Source organism: Eulemur rufifrons, chromosome 9, assembly GCF_041146395.1.
Source record: "Eulemur rufifrons isolate Redbay chromosome 9, OSU_ERuf_1, whole genome shotgun sequence".
Taxonomy (NCBI): domain Eukaryota; kingdom Metazoa; phylum Chordata; class Mammalia; order Primates; family Lemuridae; genus Eulemur; species Eulemur rufifrons.
The window spans coordinates 45799998-45822698 of record NC_090991.1 but is presented as its reverse complement, the minus strand read 5'-3'; the positions used below and the strand labels follow the sequence as shown (position 1 = coordinate 45822698).

The 22701-nt window shown below is 52.3% G+C and overlaps 1 protein-coding gene across 4 annotated transcripts in view; it reads right to left on the bottom strand.

The window, feature by feature from the left end:
• AXIN2 (axin 2) overlaps positions 1 to 22207 on the bottom strand; it is a 31228-nt gene extending 9021 nt beyond the window's left edge. For 2 of the 4 annotated variants that reach the window (XM_069481642.1, XM_069481645.1), the window contains exons 1-5: positions 22000 to 22207; positions 18343 to 19279; positions 10470 to 10610; positions 2663 to 2765; positions 77 to 217 (exon numbers count right to left, since the gene is read on the bottom strand). In XM_069481642.1, the coding sequence (XP_069337743.1) occupies positions 77 to 217; positions 2663 to 2765; positions 10470 to 10610; positions 18343 to 19157 (1200 nt within the window). In that variant the 5' untranslated portion in view covers positions 19158 to 19279; positions 22000 to 22207. Of the gene's footprint in view, positions 1 to 76; positions 218 to 2662; positions 2766 to 10469; positions 10611 to 18342; positions 19280 to 21342; positions 21424 to 21999 lie in introns of those variants that run through there. The other 2 variants (XM_069481643.1, XM_069481644.1) reach the window with 1 other exon arrangement.
• Positions 22208 to 22701: the final 494 nt, after the last annotated feature.

Below are 22701 nucleotides of genomic sequence, written 5' to 3'. Positions count from 1 at the left end.
CACACGCACGCACGTACACGCAAACGCACGCACACGCATGCGCACACGCGGCGGGCAGAGGGCCAAGCCGCACTACCTCTCGGATCTGCTGCAAGCGCTCCTCCAGGCTGTGGCGGCTCTCCAGCTCCAGCTTCAGCTTCTCCAGCCTTGAGATCAGCTCGGCCGCAAAGGTGGCAGGTTCCACGGGGGTCATCTCCTTGGGCAGGCGGTGGGTTCTCTAAGGGACACGGGGAGGAAAGGGACAAGGCACGTTTAGCAGGCCTGGTGTGCAGCGGTGGCGGTGGCGGTGGCGGTGGCGGCGGCGGCGGCGGCTTGGCCAGAGCTTCCCGGGCCCGGCCTGGGCCGCGTCCCCATGTTTGGGTGGAGAGCGGATGGCGAGGCGGCCTGGGCTGCTCAGGACTTTTATGCGCCGGCACCGTGGCCTCATGGAGAGCCATGGGCCCCACCAGCGTTTGCCTTGGGCAGGAGCAGTTGGTCGCACTCCGAGAGGCCCTGCTTGTTCTCTCTGTAGTACAACCAGCCCATCAGTAGCTACTCTGAAGTAGAAAATCTTCAAAGACTGTTGTCAAACATCAAAAAAAAAAAAAAAAAAAAAACCGGCAGCCCTCTGAGGTGGAGAACGGAGAGACCAACTCAAGGAATAAAAAGTAGAGTCTAAACAGAAAGGGAGTTGGAAATTTAAAAAAATAAGATTGGAAAGGAGGTGGGAGGGAGGAAAAGGGGAAAAAAGGGAAGTCAAACGGCTCCGGATCAGAGAAGAACTGGTAATTTATTTCCTGGCCGCACACTGCGCACCTTTGAGGTGGTGTTGTCTCAACACTGTCCTCGATCTCCCTCGTTTTTCTCCTTCCCTCCTCCCTATCTCTTTGTACAGAAAATGAAGAAAGCTGCTGCAGGCTAGTAGCAGAACACTGCTGAGCTTGGCTGCCTGAAGCTGATCTATCAAGGGAAAAGGGAACATCTCCAAATCAAGTGCAGAATATAAAAAAGCACCGAGAATGCCTGCCAAAAGCAGCAAACAGAGAGAACCCCCGCTGCCCAGCTTTCTGTCCTTTTCCTGTCATCTCTCTCCCTCCACCCAGCCCCCCACCTCTCCAGTTGTTCTACCTCCTTCTTCCTCATCTCCCTCTTGCTTTGACCCTTTCTTTGGGGTGGGGTGGGGTGGGGTGGGGGGAGCCGAAAGCCAACTTGCAAAGGCCAGCACCTCCCCCAGCTGAAGAGATGGGCCTCGCCAGGGCAACCACTTAGCTGCAGAAGTGTGAGAGGGGAGAGAAAGGCCCCTATGTAGATAGATGGCCCTTCTCACACAGCCTGGCTCCACGCAGCCCCGGATCAAAGTGCTGCCTGATGGAGAAAGTCGATTTGCACACCCCAGGACAAAATCATCTAATTTACAAGCTTGGGCGATAGAACTTTTCTTTGTTAACACATATATTCCCCCAGTCAAAAAAACCCCAAAATAATATGTCATCAATACTTGTATTTGTAGGGGGAGGTCCCTAGAAAAGCAATTTTAGTATGCTAATTTTAAAACAAGGTAAGTCTGCCCTTGTCTGTGTGAAGAGCTTTCAGGAGAGCTACAGTTCATGCACTAATGCAACATGGGATTAGCAATTTAATGTGTTAATTTTCTAAACACAACATAACCAGACCAATTGGATTCTCTGAAGCTGGCAGGAAGGATTCATAAACACCAGCTATAAGCTAAGGTGCTCTCTTCCCCTCCCTGATCAACAGCATCCTTGCAACCTGGATCTCAGGCTGTTGTAAGAAGCACAGCCCTAAAATGGGAATTTAGACAGGGAAGCTCTCTTGTGTACAGGGGCCATGTGCTGGCTGCTTTAGGGGACATGGAAATAAAAGGGGAGGTGTAAGAAAAGCCCTTCACCCACCAACTCAAAATCACAGGAAGAAGCTGCTCCTGGGATCCTCACTGCTAAACACTTCATTCATTCAACATTTGTGAGGCATACACAGGCTCAACAACAGGTACTAAGCCAAGTTCTGGGGTTGGAAATAGACAAGACGAACAGCTGCCCTCCAGGGGCTTCAGAAGTCAAGAAGAGAAATGGCCAAGTAAATAGATAAATAGATGACTCAAATGACCCAGCCATGCGGTCAACACAAGATGTAAAATGTCTCAGGGATATGATTTTTCTTCCAAAGGGGGCAGAGATTCCTCTAACCTCATTCATTCATTCAGATGTTTATTGAGCACTTATTATGTGTCAGGCACTGCTCTGCAGATACATAATTTAACAGAACAGACAAAACTCCCTCCCCTCAGAGGGCTTCCATTCTAGTGGGAATGCAATGAGCCCATCATGCTAGAGAGAAGCATGGATCATCTCTTAGCATTTCTTAGTTTCTGGAAAGGAACTGCTTTGGTTTCTTTCTCATAGAGAACTTTCTTTTTTGAATTCAGAAAATGTAAAGGTTCAAAAATTGGTCATCTTGGATCTCATAACCACATCACTTTGCTCAACATCACAACCCATGTAATGTCTCTTGTCCAGTTCTTCCTTTCTCTCCCTTTCCCAGAGGGGACCTTAAGTACTGCTCCTTTCTACCTTCCCTATACTCCTCCCCCTCAACCTCCTATCCCTTTTCAGGACTCAACATGGCAGGGAATGGCCACCTCCCCCATCCAGACTGTACTCACCGGGAAATGAGGTAGAGACACTTGGCCATTGGCCTTCACGCTGCGATGCATTTCTCTCTGGAGCTGTTTCTTACTCCCCACACGATAAGGCGGGATTCCATCTCTAAGGGAAAGAAAAAGGCAGAAGCCACAGGCTTATGAGGATGCTTTCAGCACCTGGGTTGACTCGCACGCCATCCTGAGATCCCACCAACAGACAGGGCCACACACTTCCATGGGAGTGTGTCACACATCTCCAGATGCCATCACTGTTCCCATGGGGAAGGCTCCATCCAAGATCAAATTGCCAAAAAGCTTTAAATCCTGCCCATCAGTCATCTCTGGAAACCCGGCTCCCTCTTGGAAGCAGGAGCATCAACCTGGAAAGAGCTTGGTAACTCTCGTCTTAGAGCCAGGCTATGCTCCTGCCAGCCCAGACACTGCAAAGGCTCCCCTACTTGACTGGTGCCCCAGGCCCTTTGCTCCTCCCAGCAGTCTGTTACACTGTAGCATACTACCCCAGAGCAGGAAACCAGTGCCTTATGGGGAATACCAGGGAGAAGTTGTAGGGAAAGGGACCAAATCCACAGAGGGCTAAATCAGGCATTAGTGAGGTATGCATTATTATTCTCCAGTAGTCAAACTCCTAGTCATTTCCAAACTTATTCTTTTTATAAATTACCACAAGGTGATTTACTAGAATAACATACAGTACATCTTTTGGCTCCTTCCTTCCCGCAGCTCCAAACCCCACCACCCCCAACCAACAAATTTTCAAAGACACATGACCAATGTGGGCATAAAGAGAAAAGACCCGACTATGTGGTGTTCTGTGCAATTCATTTAAATACTTGAGCACCTACTATGTGCCAGACCTTGTTCTAGGCACTGGGCAGAACAGTAGACAAAGGGGATAAAAAAAAATCAAACACTGCCCTCATGAAGTTTATACTCTAATGGGGTGGCATAGGCAAGGAGCAAAATATACAGTATGTTGGAAGGTGGTAAGTACGGTGACGAAACACACAGCAGAAAACGGGGGAAAGAGAATCACTGGGGGTAGGGAAGTTGCAATTTTAAACTGGGGGTCAATGAAGTCCTCATTGAAAGGTGACAGGAAAGCAAAGACCTGAAGGAAGTATGGGCCCCTGTGTCCTTCATTATATATTAAAAAACAAAACATGAGCAAGTGGAAGGAAGTTTAAAAAAGAAAGCCTCCACTCCAACTAGTGTTCACTAAACACATGTCTGGGAGTTGTCATGATTTTTTTTCAAAAAGAATTTCCTTCTGAAAGCAGAAGAATGGTCAAGGTGTGACTATTTTCCCATTCATGTCCCTTCAGGAGGCCACTTATTTACGGAAGCCTCAGGATTCAAACACTTCCATAATGAATCATCCTTTGAGGCTATAAATATTGAAATTAGGTGTTTGGCTATTTCCCTTTCCCTGGTGTTTGGGTCTTCATAGGGTGGAAGGAATAAAAACATCTTAGGCTCAAGCAGGAGGTGAAAACAGGCAATGCCTAAAAATACCCGGGAGCAGCCGGGAGTGACTGGTCCACCTAGTCACCAGCTCCTTATCTGTGATGCCCTAGAATTCCAAGTGGCTGCAATTTCAGGAAGGCTGCTGACCAAGGCCAGAAAACAAGGCCACCGAGGGGACAACAAAGATTCCGGAAGATCAAGGAACCAATCTGTTAACCAAACCTTAGCTGAGGAGTAGATGATAGAGGATAATCATGTTGAGAGGAGTGGAGAGGGGAAGGAAGAAATCAGCATCTAAAGCAAGAGCTTACACACAAGTGTGAGTCTTGCCCCAGAGAAAGTCGAGTGTGTGGCAGAGACAACACTGTGGGAAGGTTAGCAGCTGGCTGGCCAGTGCCCATTAAGAACCATGTCCCCCAGTCAACCTGCTACTCATGAGGCCCAGCACTTGGCCAAGCCGTTACAGGCAGAGTAGGATAAAAGGTTCCAAGTCGTGCAACTTACTGAACCACCTAAAGATGATTTATCTAAACTTAGTGTTTTCACCTTGGGATAGTTTACTAGGCACAGGAGAAAACCGGACTTTCAAAAGCATGCCAGCCTTGACCAGCAACCAAATCCCACCCGAGGCGGAGGACTGCAACCAGAGGTGGCCAGCTCCTGTGCACCAAGTTCCCACTGCGGGTCGGATGCCGGCTCACACGCCTGATGTGTAATCGGACTTCATTCTTACAAGAATCTTAACAAACCACATTTCCCAGATGATCAGAAATGCTCATTAACTCATCTGGAGTTACAGTGGGTACCAGTCAGATCCAAGGTCCAAACCCAAGCCACCACTGGACTCCAGAACAAGCGTCCTTAATTCAACAGCCTACACTCAAGGTCCTTGTTTTCAGAAGGCCCTCTCAGCCCCTGCCAGAGGAATCAAGCTTCCTGATGGGCTCAGTGTGGAGGTGCCATTTCCTAAGTTCCAGGGAGTCACCTGACATTCTGAAGAGATGAATGGGAAATCTGTAGAATGTTCTGGAAAGTCCTTCACCACCACTTAGTACTCACTGGCTATGGGACATGCCAGGTGGTTCCCAAGGTATGATGAATATCCTTCTCTCACCTAAAATCTCTGTGGGGTGGGGGGGTTCCACAGATTGGGTCTCATGCTGGTCTAACTAAATTCTGCTGCTCTGGGAAGGCAAGACAATGTCCACGCCCCTCTCCTGACCAGCTTCTCTTCCTGGGCCTTAAGAGAGTGGATGGCTCTGTTCTAGGCCTCTCCTGATAATCTTGGGGGACAGAAGTCAAGCATCCCATGGACCCCACCATGACACAAGTGACATAAGGCTCCAAGAGTCTTGGAAGAGTTCCCCATCCATCCCTTCCAAGACTTCATCTGAGGTTTCTACTAGTAGCTTTCACTCTTTTCTCCATTCTTTCCTCTCAGATGGAAATCAGTGGTAAAGCTTTTATACCTTTTTCTCTCTCCATATAAGGTAGAAAAAGAAAAGGGGGGAATTGGGGGGAGCAGGTCACTGCCAAATTGAAGGCAAGAGGAAGAAATGATTGCAAGAGCACCCCCCAACACACACCCAGTACACCCAGGCAGGTGGAGGATTGAACTGCAGGAAAGGCAACTCGTGAGCAGAGTAGAAAAGGGAGATTTCAGCTTGCAGAGTCTCACAAAGGCTTAACAGGCGCCTTCAAGGAAATGTGGCTTTAATTCCCCCCAGTCAAGAAGAAACTTCTTCCAAAACAGCCCCTCATTCCAAAAGGGGGCCTTTTTTTTTTTTTATTCAAGCTCTAAAAGCCTATGCTCAGTTTCCTGGCTGCTCAAGCCTGTGGGCTGGAGAGCACCAGAGTTTTGGTCCCTATACAGTCTCCTTTAATTATAAACATTTTAGCTAACGAGCCGCTGCTGGGCCCAGCTGTTTCTGGGGAGCGTGGGTTTTGAAGTGTGGACTCCACTTAGCTGCCATTTGAGCCGAGCCAATTAGCTTAGCCTTTTGACTCCACCATGCCCGACCTAACCTGAATGTCGTTTTCTGGCAGCTTTGAAATAGCAGACTCATGTGCACATGCGTCCACTTGCATCTTCATTTGGCAACCACTCTGAAGGCAGCCTCTGATCACAGCCAACATCAAAAGCCTGGTTTGTAAGAGAAGGTAATATTTGAAGTTCACTCGGATGCACTTCCTGGTGTCCAAAGTAAACCCCCATAAATAAGATATAAAGAAATAAAAATAAATAAAATAACTCATGACACCCCCTGCATGGAATGCAAGGAAATCATCTTGTGCTGATTTGGGGACACTCGGAGCAGAAGCAACCTGCAAATGTAGCTGATCCTGAATGGGAGAGCAGCTCCTCTAACACAGAAAAGACAGAGTAACCACGAGGTTATGCCTGGGTGGCAAAGAGCCCGCTGCTTCGCATGTGTTCATCCCTTTGCTCTAACCTCCTAGGCCCTGCAGTCCTCCTGCCTGCAGTGCTCCAAGGATTGGGCCTTGGGATTTTGCCGAGAGTCTGGCAGTTAACATTCAAAAAAAAATTTTTTTAAGCCATTTCTTCCGAGAATGCAGGTTTCAGAGTAACAGGCTCATAAAACAGCTTTTTCAGAGGCCTGTGATGGAGACCCAAATCCCCAGCCATCTTTAACAGGGCTTTTTACTTAGCCGGAAAACAGAAGTCAGCACTGGGCTTTGGGAGAAGGCAGTGATTTCTTTAAAGCCTCTGCCTGTTCTGCACATCCAGGCTCGGTGTGCAGCTCCCTGGAATAACCAAGTGCAGGCCAGCCCTGTCCCAACCTCTACCCAGGCCTCTTGCAAAGGCCCCCGGGACTTAATTGGTTCTGTCGCAAATGAGACGATTGCTTCCCTGGGCTTGTGTCTAATGAACTCCAACCTTCTGGAGTCTATTGAAGGCTGCCTGTGACCCCCTCTATCCTCCTCAACCCCTCCCTAGTCCTGTCCCCTCCCCAACTCCCAGCGGGGCAGCCAGGCCCCCTCCCCAGCCCCTCTCAACCCGGGCTGGCCATTGTGAGGAGGAGAAACAGCCAGGGCTCTTTTCATGCTTTATGGGGCGCTCCTATTCATTTGTTCAAGGAAATTTCAAAGGGGCCTGCTACCCTCTTATCCCCTCTAAGCTTCCCCAGATGAACAATGGGCTGAAAGCGATTCAGTTCAGCTTTTCATCCCCCACACACTTTATTTCTCGCCCAGCGCTCTCATCTGCACGGGCGCACAATTGGCAGAGCTCTGAAGAGGGGTCTAATCCCAGCCCTGGGAATCCCGGGTGACCGCCCAGCACTAGGCAGATCACACACACCCAGGGCCAGCCGACCAGAGAACACTCCAAGTAGCCAACTGTGTTCAGCAGGAGAGACCCCCATGCCTGGCACCCAATGGCAGTTTGAGACCCACAGGAGCCTCTAAATGCAAACAAGCCCCCATCAGACAGGCTTTTGGTTCGGAGACCCTTTTGTCCCCCTACCATAGGCAGTATGACACAACTCTCAAGAGATGGCGATCTCACACTGGTGCCAAATACACTCCCACTTGGTATAAACGACCAGGTGGTTACAACTGTGACAGTCAATCTGATACCTGCCCACTTGTCTGGGAGAGGGCTCAGAGCCGCCCAACACCACAAACCCATGGGTCTCTGGGCCTCACAGGGACTTTCTCTTGGCTTCCTGGTTTACTCGTTTTCAATCCAAGGCAGCTACACTCCAGGATGGGCTTATAATGCCCAGAGGTTCTGCCACCAGGATCCCAAAGGAATCTGCTGTGTCCCATTTGGAAGCTGCTGAGAGAGGGGTTTGCCCCTTTCTGTCTCCATCAGAGTGGATTTCACTGGCCTACGCACCAACCCTTGCAACCAAGAACAGGTGACTGGCACAGGTAACCTTTTCGATCCCTGAAAGTGGCTTCCCATGCTTCAAGTCCAAAGTGCTTCAGCTAAACAGGGAAGGGTGAGAGCTTTAAAGTCAACTGCAAATAAAATTGAGAAAATTTTGCTTCTGGGAAGGGGATAAAAGAGGAGTAAATAAAGCGGAGGCTGCAGGGGAGGACTCAGAACTTACTCTCTTCTACCCTACCCTACCCCAGTTAAGAAAAGGCAGTATGATCACTAACAAAACTAAAGGAAACCCAGAGTGGCTCAAAGGTCTCAAACCAACTGGTCCTATTAACAAATCTCATGTTGAAGGTGGTCACGCTTAGGGGAGGAGCCCAGCAGGCAAAGGGTGGGCCTATGTCTGGCCTGGGTCTGAGGCCTGTCTCAGCCACGAATGGCTAAGGAAGCACTGGGTCTTACTGCCTAAGTCACAAGTACCTGCCTACCTTTCTGACTGGGTCTTGTGAGGATCAAACAGAGGCAAGTGTGGGACTACACCCAAGTTATCTCATCATGAACCCAGAATAACACCTCCGTGATGGGGACTGAAATGCAGCCAAGGACCAGGAAGCGAGCCAAAAATAGTCTCTAAGAAAACTAAACAGAAGCCTTATAGTCTTAAGTCAACTACATTGACTTAGGAGATTCACTCAATGCCTTCATTCAATTCCAACTTACTCTCATTTTACAGGTAACACTAGGACTCCCATGCAATCCACAAGTTAGGAAATGCCGCAGGAGTAATGCCTGCTAGGAGCAAGCACAAAGACAACACATGACAGCAGGCAGGATGACAAAGAGAAAAGAGAAAAACTATTTTAAAGGGGAGCAGGGCCAATATGTATAACCTCATAGCCTTTGAGATAAATGCTACAACAAAGTATAAAAAAACAAAGCTTGATATTAATTATTCAGATAATCAAGAAGTAAATTTTGCCTTGTCTAATACTACTCCATAAAGACAGGGCAAAACATACTGTAAGAAATAGGCCCATCAAAGGATAATTTTTTTTCAAGTGTGGATACTTTAAGAGTTCAGTCAATATGGAAAACCCACCCTGAAACCTCTCGTTTCTCCACCATTGGATGAAAGATGTGTACCTTACTCCATTTTCATTAATGCCATAATGCTATTCTTTCATTAAAATGGAACCTTTTTCACCTTAAGGATCTCTCTCCCTTTACTAACAAGGGAATTTGAGGTAACATAATAAAAGCCATCAAGAAAACAAAGAGTCCTAAACTCACTTCATCAACTTTCCCTCCAACTGGTCCCATGCCACAGGCCCAGCAACAGGACATTGGCCAATGGAAACCAGACAGTTTCCAACAAACTGGAAGACCAGATGGTCCAGTTTTAGGAAGCTAAAGGAACAGACTCTAAATAAGTATGTCAGAACTTACACAGCTCAGTCGGTTTGCTTTTCAAAATTATTCCCTTAGCAGGTGAAATTCCAACTCCAAAACATTTGCTGAAGTCTTTAAAGACCATTTCTGGAACTGTGGTTCTCAACTGGGTGCTGGGGGAGAAAAGCCTGTGGGGAATCTCAGCCACGTCCAGGCTCCACCCTGGCTCTCCTGAATCGAAACCTCAAAGGGCAGCAGGAGACGGAGACACCAGCCCATCTCTGCAAAAACAGCCCCACGGGACTCATGGAGAATGCTGCTCTCTGTCCACAGAGGTTGCCACAGCTTGACTTCAAATGGCCGAAACTCAACACATTATCTGGCCTGCCAGCCTCATCAGACCACCCCAATGACTTGGATTATTTAAAAAAATCAAAGCCATCCATCTGCAGAAGATCCAAAACCAGACACTACTTGGGAAAGAGCTCCCACTCAGGGTCCCCAGCATCTGACAGGCAGAGTAGGCACTCCACCAACACTTACTGAATGGAACAATGTCCTGGTAGACGTCAAGGTGGGAATGTTCCACACAGTGGCCCTTTGGACATTTCTGGCTTTCTCACCTCCACCCTGAATGCCTTTCCCTTCAAAAACAATGCATACCTAAACACAACCCTTCTAGTGCCGCCCTGTCTCCCACCTGTTGATTCTGCAGACAGGATACCTGGGTTTCAAGACCAGCCAAGCAATTGTTCCCACAGGAACAACCAGAAGATGACAGCCAAAAAAAAAAAAGATTTTTTTTTTTAACTCAAGAAATCCACAGATACTCATCTTCACCTTCTAGTGTACTTTAGTTTTCTTCTGTTAAGGTATCATTCCCAACTTTCCTTTCAAAGCTCTAAACTTAACCTTCCCCAGACTAGCATGTCACCCTCCTTAACCAGCACCACACCACTGTCACACTCCCCTCCCACCAAACAGATGTCCACACACACACAGGTGGGATTTGCAAAGCCAGGGGAGGCCGGCGGACGGTTGTGCCCCGTTGCCCTGGTGGTTCGTACTCCCAGCCACGTACGGAGGGGACGCTGGAATACTTACACGCTGCTGTCTGTCATGGACATGGAATCATCAGTCAGTGCGTCACTGGATATCTCACTGTCGTTGGCGCTGGTGGCCGGCGCAAAGACGTAGCCAGAGCCTACATGATACGGATTAACAGGATCACTCCTCTTGAAGGACCTATGGGAAAAGTATAATAGCAGTTCAGTCACTGATCCTCACCAGAAACCCAGGTAAATAAGGTGACCCTGGGACAACTGAGTACACAATCCCACAATCTGTTCATGCCAACCTGCTGCCAGGTCCCGCTGCTCAGCAGGGCAGAAAGCGGGGGCCACAGAGGGAGGCCTCCCGAGCCCCTTACTCGCCCTGAGGAGAAAGCAGGCTGGGCTCCTTTGACCCCAAAAGTAGGTCTGCCGGGACAGTATTCTAGAGGTAGCCCAGGGATCCTATAAAATTCTAAACGCACACGTAGAGAGGCAGGAACAGGACTCTGCTTTAGGAGGGGAGGCTATGGAATGAAAGGGGGGGACAAGTCAGTGAAGAGGTGTCTTTCTCCTCCCCACCCTGTAACCCAGCCTACACCGGAGGAATACACTTCTGGGGCCCCAAGACATCTGTTAGCTTAGTCCAGAGATATAAACAATTAGAGGCCTGGCGTGGCCTTCTCACTTTGACCCTGGACACACAGCAAGCAGGACAGATGGGACAGAAAAGTTCAAGACAGAGTATAGGACTCCCACCCCACCCCTGAGCGGGGCCTCTGCCGTGCCCCTTCCCCACCCCACTGCCTCCCCCAGGGCTGGCCAGGGCCAGTGGGAAGAAAAGAGCAGCACAGCTGTTTTAAAGGAAGGCCCAGGCCCCTCCTCTGGTGTCTCCAGCCCTTTTGTTTCAATGGCCTCTGGCTCCCCATTTTGCCCCCTTGATCTCTTCCCAGAACAACCAGTGTGCCCATCTCCTGCTGGGCCGCATTCCTCTTGTGTCACCAGTGAGGGACTTAAGCAGGGGGAGGGGCAGATAGGTTGGCAGACTGCAGGAAGGGACCCTCCTACAGCCCATTAAAGCCCAAAGTCGCAGGAGGCCTCGTTTACAAAGACCCTGGCATCCTCCACTGGTCCCACCAAGTCTAAGCCAGCAGCAAAGAAATCAACTGGAGAAAAGAAAGGTTCGGAAAAGAGAACATATTCTATGAGGCCACAGCAGCTGGTCTATAAAGATGGCCTTGGGGTTGGCAAACGAAAGGGACCCATGAAGGTCACAATCAGTCATCGGCACTGTTCCCCGAGCTCCTGCTCGCTCACTATGTGCTGAACTCTGGGCGTATGCAGCCCCCCTCTCTGGTCTCCTGGGACCCATGGCCTGGTGGGGGCACATCACCATAATGTGGGAGTGTCATTAGGGAGGTATACACAGTGCCCCTTTGTACACATCCACTCACGTAATGCTCCTGGGGAGGAGCACAGCACGGTGCCCATACTACAGATGAGGCCCTTGGCGGTCCCAAAAGTATAGCAGCCTGCCCTGGTCACACAGCTGGAACTGGTGGGCACAGACTGACTCGTCTGGCTCTCACACACCCCCTCTTTCTGTCTCTTAATTCAAAGTCTAGCCTCATCATTTAAAAAAGTTCTTCTAGAATAAGGGGTAGGATATGATGAAAAGGATGTTTCTAGCAGGGATGATTGGGGACAGCTCCCAGGGACAGATGGGAGCAAGGTGCACCATGATGGATGAGCAGGACTTTGAAGAGATGGCACCCAGGACTGGGCAAAGGGCAAGGCAGTGAAAAGCCCTCCCCAGAGTGGGAGAGGGGGTCTAACTAGCTGGGCTAAGAAGGCCTGGCAGAGACAAGGAAGGAAGTAGGTGTGTCGTGCAAGGCCAGAGTTCTGTCTTAACCAGATGGGGAGGGACCAGGAGACTGGGGGACAGCGGGGGAGTGGGAGAGGGAGAACGTTCCCAGTAGCACATGGGATCCAAGGTGTGTCACCAGGTTGGACTAGAAGGAGGAGGTGCAGGCAGGGAGCCCAGTGAGAAGCTGTTGCCACAATTTGGTGCGAGGGTGTCCACAGGGGAAGGTGGGGATGGAAAAGAAGGTGAGAGACACGGTCCTTGTCTTTAAGGAGCTTGTGCTCTTAGTTGGAGTCACAAAACAAACACAAAAAGTTCCAAAGTTTTTGAGGCAGAATGAACCCCTTTAACCCACCCAAGGAGGCAAACCGAGGCTGCAGCTGGCCAAGTGCTTGTCAGGGGCCACCCGGCTAGAGATTCGGCCAGAGGAGCTGGACCTCAGCTGGGACCTCGATTCCGTCCCACTGCACTAGGCTGTACCATCTGGCCAGATCTCAGAAATGTGACGTAGGTGTAGAACTGACCGGAAGGGGCAAACCAGGAGTGCTGCACAGGAACCCACTGAACGCTTTTGACCAAGTGACTCTGAACTGTCACTTGGACACTCTGGCCCTGTTCTCTTATCTGAACAGGGCAGGAAGTCTCTGGCTCTCCCAGGGTCTTTCGTGAAGATGGAAAGAGAATGGCAAGATCTCCCATGCCTTGTTCCTGGTTCTTGTGTCCTTAATCTGGAACCCCCAGACACCAGGGAGAGAGAGAGAGGGGAGCAGCGAGAGTGAAGGAAAAACAGTTCACTTTTCTAGGGACGAGAAAGCTGAGGGGTGATCCTGTAGATGAGGGAACTCAGAAGGAGCAGGATGGCTCTCTCTGCTCAGCATCGTCCACCAAAGGCAGAACAAGAGAAGATGGGCTTCAAAAAAGAAAGAAAGAAAGCAGTTCTAAGTGGTCAGAGGAGATTCTGGAGTGGATGGGGACAGGTTACAGTCTTTAAAATAGCCTGAAGTTGTGGGGGGCTGGGCGGGGCTACCGCCTCAGAGCAAGATGGACAGGATGACTTCTTCAGGGCCCCATCTTGTCGCCAGGAATCCAGTGGTAAGGACATTCTGCAAACTCCTGGTAGAGATCTGAAATCGGAGGCTGAGAGCTGCTGTCGGTTTAGAGGCCCAGCCTCCCTGGATGTGGGCATCCACCTGAAAAATGGGCAGTTCAAACATGGCCATCTGCACCAAGTTCTATGTCCTCTAAAGGACACAGCGGCGTGATAATCTGAGGGAATCACAGGAAAACTCCAACAAACCAACCGCCAACAAAAACAGAGAGCTCCTGTTTTCCCAAATACCCAACTCATTTCTTTCACAGTATTTATCACGACTTACAACTGCAGAGCGCTGGTGTGTCTGCGTGTGGAACGCCTGTCCTGTGCCAGCAGACCACGAGCCCTGTGAGGGACCAGCCCTGTCCTCTTCACACGCCTATCCCAATCCTGAAAGTAGTTGGAGGCACGTGGCAGAAGCTCAAAACTTTGTTGAAACTCCTTAAAAGGCCTAGGTCCATCAAATAGGTTGCTGAAAAGTTTTTTAGACTAAGAGGCTTAGTACAAGATCAGAAAACCCAAAACAGCCTTAAACAGGATTCAGACACTCTTTCCATCCCTCCAGGCTTGTTATCTTGGTGGCATTAACACATCAACCATGTCTCCAATGTAAGAGTTATACTTCAACCTCCACGAGGAGAAAATGACTCAATAGAAATTCCTTCCTCCCCAGCAAAAGAGACACACAACTCAAAGCCCATGTGTGCTCACGCAGCTTTGTACTCGTCGTTCAACACACAGATCCCAAAATAAACTTGTCTCCCTTCACTTCCAAAATAGAGGACTACTGTGTGACCAGTAATTAAAAATGGAATGTACTGCTCTTAACTCAGTTGACTGCCATAAAGTACTTGGATTTTCCTACAATCATAACAAGACAGGGCAGGGTTGTGGGGAAAGACAGAAACTCAATTTTTAAGAACCCAGAACTTTGTCAAAAGCACCACATAATTTTAAGAAAATGGATTAGAGCTGTTTTCTTGTGATTACTTAAAAAAAAAAAAAAAACAAAAAGGAAAGAAACTCGACCATGCTGCAGTAATTGTACCCAGATGCTTTGATTATTTCTTCAGGACTGTTGTGCTCCCAGTGGCTGCAAGGATTTTAAATTCCTACAGGGAGCGGGGGCCTCTGGTTCAGATTTTGCACTGGGCGTGCATCCTGTAGACCTAGTCTGCAACTTCAGTGTACAAAGGGTTTTCAGCTGTCAGGTAGCAGAGGCTCCTGGGACCTCGAGGGAAAGGTGACGTCTGCTGCTTTTTTTCCCCAGTCCATCCTTGGCTCTTATCTTGATGAGAAGCTGTGGCCTGGCCCCTCCCACATGCCAGAGGGGAGGCTCCATGCAGACAGCACAACAGAGAACTGACCTCCAGAGGCCCTCTTCTGGGTCCCATCTCACAACAGTGCAACTTAAAAAGTACTTGCTTCTAAGGCTGTGTGTTTAGGGCTTTCTAAGAGCCCTCTGGCAATGTACTCACAAAGTCACTGTCCAAAAGGCAACACCCTCTTCAACTGGCATTTTCTAAGGCAAGATCAAGGGGTACTCAGAGAGGGCCCGGGGACTCAAACGGCGACTGAGCCTTTTTGAAAACAGGCAAACTTACAAGTGTATCTTAGCACACTGCCTTCATCAGAGCTTCCATCTCTAATTGCAGACTACTGCTTCCAGCATATCTTTCCTATGGCATCATTTTCTTTGATAATTGAAGCCAAGCTTGATTCCAATGGCTTCACACAAAAACGGGCCTCATCAGCGAGTTCTTTCAGGGAACAGGAAGCACTTGGAGCCAGCAGAGGGCCATCTGCCGGGCCCGACTGGTTTTAAGTGCCGCCAGAGCAGAGGGTGCAGCGGCAGGCAGATGAGACCCGCCTTGGGCAGGAACACACAGGGGCCAGAGCAGAAAGGCGAGGGCACAGGGAGCGCTCTGTGCACCCCACACTGTATTCTCCTTCCCAAAATAAATGCTGGGCTGAGTGCCTAATCCCACCAGCCCTTCTGCACACACCTCGACACTGTGTGTGTGTGTTTGTGTGCTGGGGTTTTTACACGTGCTCCTACCAACAGGTTGCTTTTGCTCTAGGCTATTTATAGAGACCATGGAAAGCCCAGGCATCCCCCTCAAACCAGAGTCCTCCCCTCCGAGGATAATTCCTGCTCTTCCGTCCCAACTATTTATATTAAACTTGACACCAAATCAGTAAGGACACAAACAAGTCGTTAAAAATGAGGTTCCTTTGAGTGCCCAAGGTAAACACAGGGCTTGGAAGGCTGGCCAATGCCCCGGGCATCCGGCTGCCAAGGCTCCTCTACAGCTGATTAAGAAAGATCCTCAGCACGACTCAAGACTCTGTTTCATTCATTGTACGAACTCAACTTATGAAGCCCGGCCCATACGCCAGGTACTCCGCACAGTGCGTTGGTATATGGGGCAGGGAAGGGGCGGACCTAAACCTAAGAATTAGATGAGATCCCTGCATTCCAAGAACTAGCTGGAAAAGACAGACTTAAGTTCAACAAGTGGAAAAAGCGAGGCATGGGAAGGGGGCAAGCTAAAACCTTGAAAGGAAAAATGGGATAAATCCCAGAGTCACTCTTTGAAAGTGGTATCCCAACCTGGTTGCCCTTTTTGTATTATTGTTATTAATTATACTAATTATAGCCCTTTACATCTGTTCAAAATGTTTCCCTTTTCAAAAGGCTTTCGTGTTTACTATTTTGATCCTAATAACAACCCTATGACATAGGCAGAAGGCATGGTGTCCACCCATTTTACAGATGGGCACATGGGGTTCAGAAAGGCTTCAATGCAGGTAGTAAGTGGCAGCCTGGGCTGGACCCCAGGCCTTTGAATAACTCAGGGCACTTCCCAATATACTGTACCCACACTCGGACACCTTGCATGTTAAAGTGAAATGAGATCATCTGGATAGGTCTTAAATTCTGACAAGGCCCAGTTAAGACATGAGCTTCATGTAGTCCAGGTAAAAATGCTTTATTTTCGGCTCCAACAGCGGGAAAAAGCCCCCATGAATCCAGTATGGAAACTCTCAAGAGGTCAGTGAAGAGCTGTCATCTTGTTATCCATGATGCCCGCAGTTCACAAGCACGAAGGCAGCACTGGGAAACGGGATCTTTGCCCCTGCCTCCAGGATCTATCACAAAATCTCCAACAAATCCATCCTGGTAACATCCCAGATGAGGCCCCTGGAAAGGGGAGGAGGCAGGCAAGGCTGGGCCTCTACAGCCCACCCACAAGGGGCGGAGCCAGAGTCCCGCCTGGGGAGCGCTTTCACGGAGGGCATCCAAACCACACACTGTGCTATTTACAAAGGTGACACTCTGGGTCCTGACAGTGGTAGACACAGAAGCCCCACTGTCGGAAGGCCCCTGGAGAAGCGGCCTTACCACAGGCCTTAAGTAGTCTGAGCTACGGCTGCCAAGCTGGAGGGCACGGAGGCCACCAGAGGTTTACTCCAATGTTCTCATACCGGACCAGCAGGTGCCCAGCGACTGACCTGCTGCAGGGGCCAGACCCAGACTCTTCCTCCCAAACAACCTGAATCATAAGCATAAAGACACTGAAACAAGTCCCGCATGTGATCCTATGCTTCCCTGCAAACACCAGCCCGATTCCACTTAGGCGCAGACCAGATGTCAGAGTGCGGGCAAATTGTTCCCAGAGCTATAAGAGCGCCCCCTGGTGGTTGGAGAACAAGCCCTGCCCCTCCTCTCAGGCAGTCAAACTCCCTTGGCCAACCCCTAAATCATGGCCTGCTCAGCTCAGACCTGGCTACCCCAAGAGGCTCAAGATCAACTATCTGGTGCCCACCCTGGCTCCTGCTGCTGGACGCTGGCGGCCACACCCCACGGAGAGAGGGACATCTCCAGAGGCAGCTAGCCGGTGGCATCCGGAGTCCCTAGCGCACAGGGAAATCCACATGGATGGCAAGATAAGCCATTCAGATAGCAATCAGTGCTGCCTCCTCCCCTCCCCTGCATGTCACAAGCGACACCCTAGAATTAAGAGGGTCATTCTCTTCTCGGATATTTGGAAGTGGGGAGAGGGGGAGAAAGAGAAACACCCATTCTAACAAGATGTCTGAAGCTGCCTCCAAAGGTCAAGAATCTGTAAAGAACTATTTGTCTTTGAAGCCTCAAAGAGAAAGTACTCCAGGGCCCCCAGTCCTCCCGTGCCAAGATCTCTTCTCCATCAGCACTAACAAAATAATCCACTGAGGTCTGACCCTTGGACTTGCAAGCATTTAAAACCTGGATTAATATAACAGCAGACTCTAAAGCTAAGAAGGGTCCTTCATTCGGGAAGGTCACAGGACCTTCCCTAGTTAGAAGCCTTTCTTGCTGGGTAAATATCTAATTCTATCAAGGGAACCACGAGCTCAGTTGTTAAGCCTTGCTGGCTCTTATCTTAACAGAAAAGTTCAAAAGATCCCACTTACCCCTCAATGGGTGCACACGTTACTTCCTGCGCCTCCACCACAACTCAGCTGCCTCCCTAACTCGCTACTGATTAGTGCTGAAGTGACCCCTTCCAAAACCGGTGCTTAGTGGATCTGGTGACTCAGAGGCATCAAAAGCTGCTGTTCTCTCTCTCTCTCTCTCTCTCTCACACACACACACACACACACACACACACTCAACCCCTTCAAGACTCTAGCCTAGGATAATAAGTAACCCACATTAATGAATACTGCCTGCCACTGTTTGAAGTCAGCACTAGAAGACTGCAGGTATTTAGCTGTGTATGCATTGCTTTTCCTCCCTTTAAACAGCAAAAAGCAAGATCAAAGAAAGGGTTCACCGCCAGTGGTCCTAGCTCTCAACAGTCCTTGGGCAGCCTGCACAGCACATCCATCCATCCATCCATCCATCCTCCCTACTTAACTCAAAACATTGGCAAAGTCCATATCATCCGCCAAGCCCGACCCCACCAGCCCCTGCCAAAGTCTTACCTGTATCCACTTTCGACAGTTTCCGTGGACCTCACGCTCGCTGTAGCCCTCAGAGTTTTGCTGGACAAGCCAACCACAGTGGGTGAAAGTTTGCACTTGAAGTCGGCACAAGTCCACTCCTCTTCTTCATTCAAGGTGGGGAGATAGCCACACACGACCTTTAGGCTCCCCAGTCCCCCATTACTCATGTAAGCTGTGTTTTCTCCCCCACTCCTCACATATTCGAGGTATATATCAGAAGTCAAAAACATCTGGTAGGCATTTTCCTCCATCACCGACTGGATCTCGGTCTGTGCCTGGTCAAACATGATGGAATCAATCTGCTGCTTCTTGATGCCATCTCTTATGTAGGTCTTGGTGGCAGGTTTCAGCTGCTTGGAGACAATGCTGTTGTTCTCGATGTACCTTTTGTAGATTGCTTTGGCTACTCGTAAAGTTTTGGTATCCTTCAGGTTCATTTGCCTGAATCCATTGCAGGCAAACCAGAAGTCTAAGGTATCCACGCATTTCTCCCTCTCCAGGAAAGTCCGGAAGAGGTAAGCACCATCTTGATCGCCCAACAAGGAGTGCAAGGACTTGGTCCACCTGGTCAGAGGGGAATCTGGGGATGCCCGGCCCTCTGGCTCCCCCAACCCATCTTCATTCCGCCTGGTGTTGGAGGAGACAGGCTTGGGTTTGGTGACTTGGCCCTTGCCCACCCCCAGCTGGCACGGTGGGGTCTCCCCTTCTTCGCCTGGAACTGGGGGCCGAGGGGCATCCTCTCGGAAACTGCTGCTGGGGTCCGGGAGGCGAGTCACCAACACAGCGCTACTCATGGTGAGGGAGCTCTTCTCACCGAGTTTGGGAATTCTTTTTTTTCTTCTTCCAGTTCCTCTCAGCAATCAGCGTGGTCTCTCTGTCTCTCTCAAGTCAGCAGGGGCTCATCTGAGCCTCCTCTCTGGAAAGAAAAGGAAGGGGGGAGGTGGGGAGAGAGAAAAGGGTATTGATCTAATCAAAACCAGATCTACCCAACATCAAAGCAAGAAAGTAAACAGGCTTTTCAACTCCTCAAATTCAAATCAAGCAACCCAGCTATCTGCGAGGTGCTCATCTAAAGTATCAGACGCTGCTTTTTCAAAGGCGAAATCTGAGCTCCCTGCACACTTGGGAGGGGGGGAGACGGAGAGGGATGGGGAAGGGGTGGGGAAGGTGAGATGAGAGCAAGGGTTGGGGGCAGCAGAAGGACTCGGGAGGTGTAAGACAACCTTCCAAAAACCCACTCGCCTGGGCACACGCTGAGCAGCTCTGCCCGCGCCTCCCCTCCCCCAATAGCATCAACTCCAAAGAGGCGCGCTCCCCGCCGCTGGGCTGTGTGCAGGTGAAACCAATTTCGGTAAATTTCCCCACTCGGCTCTGCACAGATAACTCGAGCTCCAAACGTGCCCTTCCCCGGCATCTGGTTCCCATTCCCCCCACCCCCTCCCTCTGCGCTCCCCCCTTCCCACTCCTTAAAAATTCAGAAGATCCTTGCCGAAAGAACCCGCCCAGCATAGGCGGAATGGGCTCCCGGACTCCCAGATTCGACATGCAAGCCCCCTCCCCGCCCCAGAAGTAAATGTTCGCTGCGCGCCCCCACTCCCCCGCCGCGAACCCGTCTCAGTCTACACCTCCGTCTTTCCCGCTCCCCCAAACCAGAAACCAACTCACTCAGTCGAGACTTTGATCTTCAAACTTTGCGTGAGTGCACAGAAGCCTCAGGACCCGCTGCCCCCGTCCACCCAACCCACGTCCCAGAGCCGCGAACCTTACAAAACCGGATCAGAAGCCGTCTCACGCTACTACTGCCTGTGCCAAGAATCCCAAACTCCACTGATCTCAAGCCTGTCTCCTTTTTCCAAAAGAAAAAGTCTTATCTAACCAATAAACATGCCGCGTTCCCTACCTAGCACGGGAAGGATCAAACGAGGAAGGGTAGGGGCGGCGACGGGAACGGGGTGCGACCCAGGCGAGGAGTCGGATCCCGGGCCTGGGAGGGTGCACGCCGCCCCCGGTGGAGCCTCTGGCCGCCGGGCTGGGCAACTCGGCCCGCGCAGCGGCGGGGCTGCCGGGAGCGCCGCTCTACCCGGCGGAAGAAAGGTGGGGCGGCCCCGTTACCTGGAAGACGAAGGCCGCTGAGGCCGGACTCTCATCTCCTCCCAGCCCCTCCGGCCAGGTCCCCCGGCCCAAATCCCGCCGAACGCCTCCAGAGCTCCGGCAAGCAAACGGCGGGGCCAGAGCCCCGGGACGCGCCAGCAGCACCCCGAGACCCGGCAGGGGTCGGTCCCCTGCGCCGCCGCTCGCAGAGGCGCCCGCAGAAAAAGCACAGAAAGCAGCAGCCCAGTCCAGAAATGGCGACGCGCGGAGTCTCTGCCTCTCCGCAAAAGGGGCCGGAGCGGCCGGGGGCGCGGGGCCCGGGCGGGGAGGAGGGACGCGGGGGACGCGGGCGCCCCGGGCTCGGGCCCGTCCTGCGCGCAGACTGAGCCTCTGCCACCGCTCTGGGCCCCTTAGCGCGGACCCGCGGCGAGGAGGGGAGCAGGGGAGGGGGAGAAGTAGGAGGAGAGGATGGGGCGGGGGTGGGGAGGAGGCGGGGGTAGGGCAAGCGGGGGGCGCCGCCACCCTTTCATCCCACCTTCCAAAGGCCCTTCCGCGCACACTCACACCCCGACTCACATCCATTAACGACCACAGCGACGCGACCCCCGGGGGGCAACTGCCTCCTCTCCGCCCCCGCCACTGCCGCCACTTGGAGAAGTCTCCCCGCCGAGCCCCCAGCCACCCGCCCCCCCTGCTGGGCAAGGGGCTCCCGCGCTGGGCGCGCGGGGCGGCCGGGCCAAGCCCCCCGGAGCGCTGGGCGCCCGGCCCGCCGCTCCCCTCCGCGCTGGCCCGGAGCGCGCCCTGAAATAGCCGGCCTGCCAACTTCAAAGGGCCGCCCCGCACATCAAAGCGCGCGGGCCGCCTGGCCGCCGCGGCCTCGGCACTCACCATTGATCCGCGCGCGCGCTCCGCGGCGAGACCTCGCAGGCGCCCCGGGCAGGGCCCCGGCCCCGGCCCCCGGCTCGGCTCTCGGCGGCAGCCCCGGGCCCCCCTGGGCCGGCCCCGGTGTCGGGGAACATGGGGAGTCGCGCGGCGGGGGAGGGGGTGCGGGGAAACAACAATCCCGGGATCAGAGCAAGATCCACCAGCCAGGAAGGGGGAGCGGCGCTCCCCGCCGCCCCTTTTATGCAAAAGACCCGAGTGGGCCTCCGCCCCCGCCGCGGCCGCCCCCGGCCCCTCCGGCCCCCGCCCGGCCGGGCTTTCAACACAGGTCCTGTTTCCAGCAGTCACTCGGCGCACCAAATGTCCTCCGGGCGCTTCCAACAAAAACTGCGCTGTGGATTTAACTGTGCACTTCAAAGGCGCGAGCCGAGCGCACGGTCCTGAAAGAGAGGTACGCGCCGGCCGCGCCCCGGGCCGTCCCCCGCGCCCCCGCCGCCCTCCGCGGGGCCGTCCGGCCCGCACCTCCCTCCGGGCCCGGCCTCCGGTCGGCCGGGCCGACTCCCGGCCCCCGCGCCCGCGCCACGGCTCGAAGCGACCTCGCCCCCTGCCCGAGGGGGGCTTTCTTTGAAGCGGCTCCGCGGGGGGCCGAGCCTCCACCCCCACCTTTTACAGCAGGGCTTTCGGCGGGGGCGGCGGGCGCCTCGGCCGCCGGGCGGCCCCGAAATCCAGGGCTCTGAGGGGCTATTTTTATTTCCCGGCTCTCGGGCTGTTACTGAGTTGCCAGGACCTTATCAAAGCGCGGCCGGCTCCAGCCGACTCCCCCGGGCCGGGCTCGGGGAGCCAGTGATCCCGCCGCGCCAATCACAGCCGCGCTCGGCAGGCCCGCGCCGCCCGCCTTAAAGGGACAGCGCCCCGCGCCCGCCCCGCCCCGCCCCGCCCCGCCCCGCCCCCGCCGCACGCTCCGCTCCCGCGTTAACCCTTCCTCGGCCCCTCCTCCGCCCCCTGCCAGGCCCCCGCGCCCCGAGGGCGTTCTCAACCCGAGTACGGATTTCGTCTTTCAAGTTCTCGGGCCTCTTCTCTCCTGCCTCCCTCCCTGCCTGCCCTCGCCCTGCGCAGCTCCGGAGTGCAACAGTTTCTTGCAGCGTTAGGGCCATCGTAAGAACTGCAAGCAAGCAGAATTTTTTTTTTCTATCATCAAACACTTTTCTACCTCTATTCAAGTTTGCCTGGGAATTTGGGCTTGGAGGACATTGTAAAGGGAGTTCTAGCCCTGGGATCTACTGGCCAAATGTCTTAGGGCGTACTGGCCCGGGATGCAGAAGGCATGTGCGTGCTTGCGCGTGTACCTGAGTTTGGGTAAATACA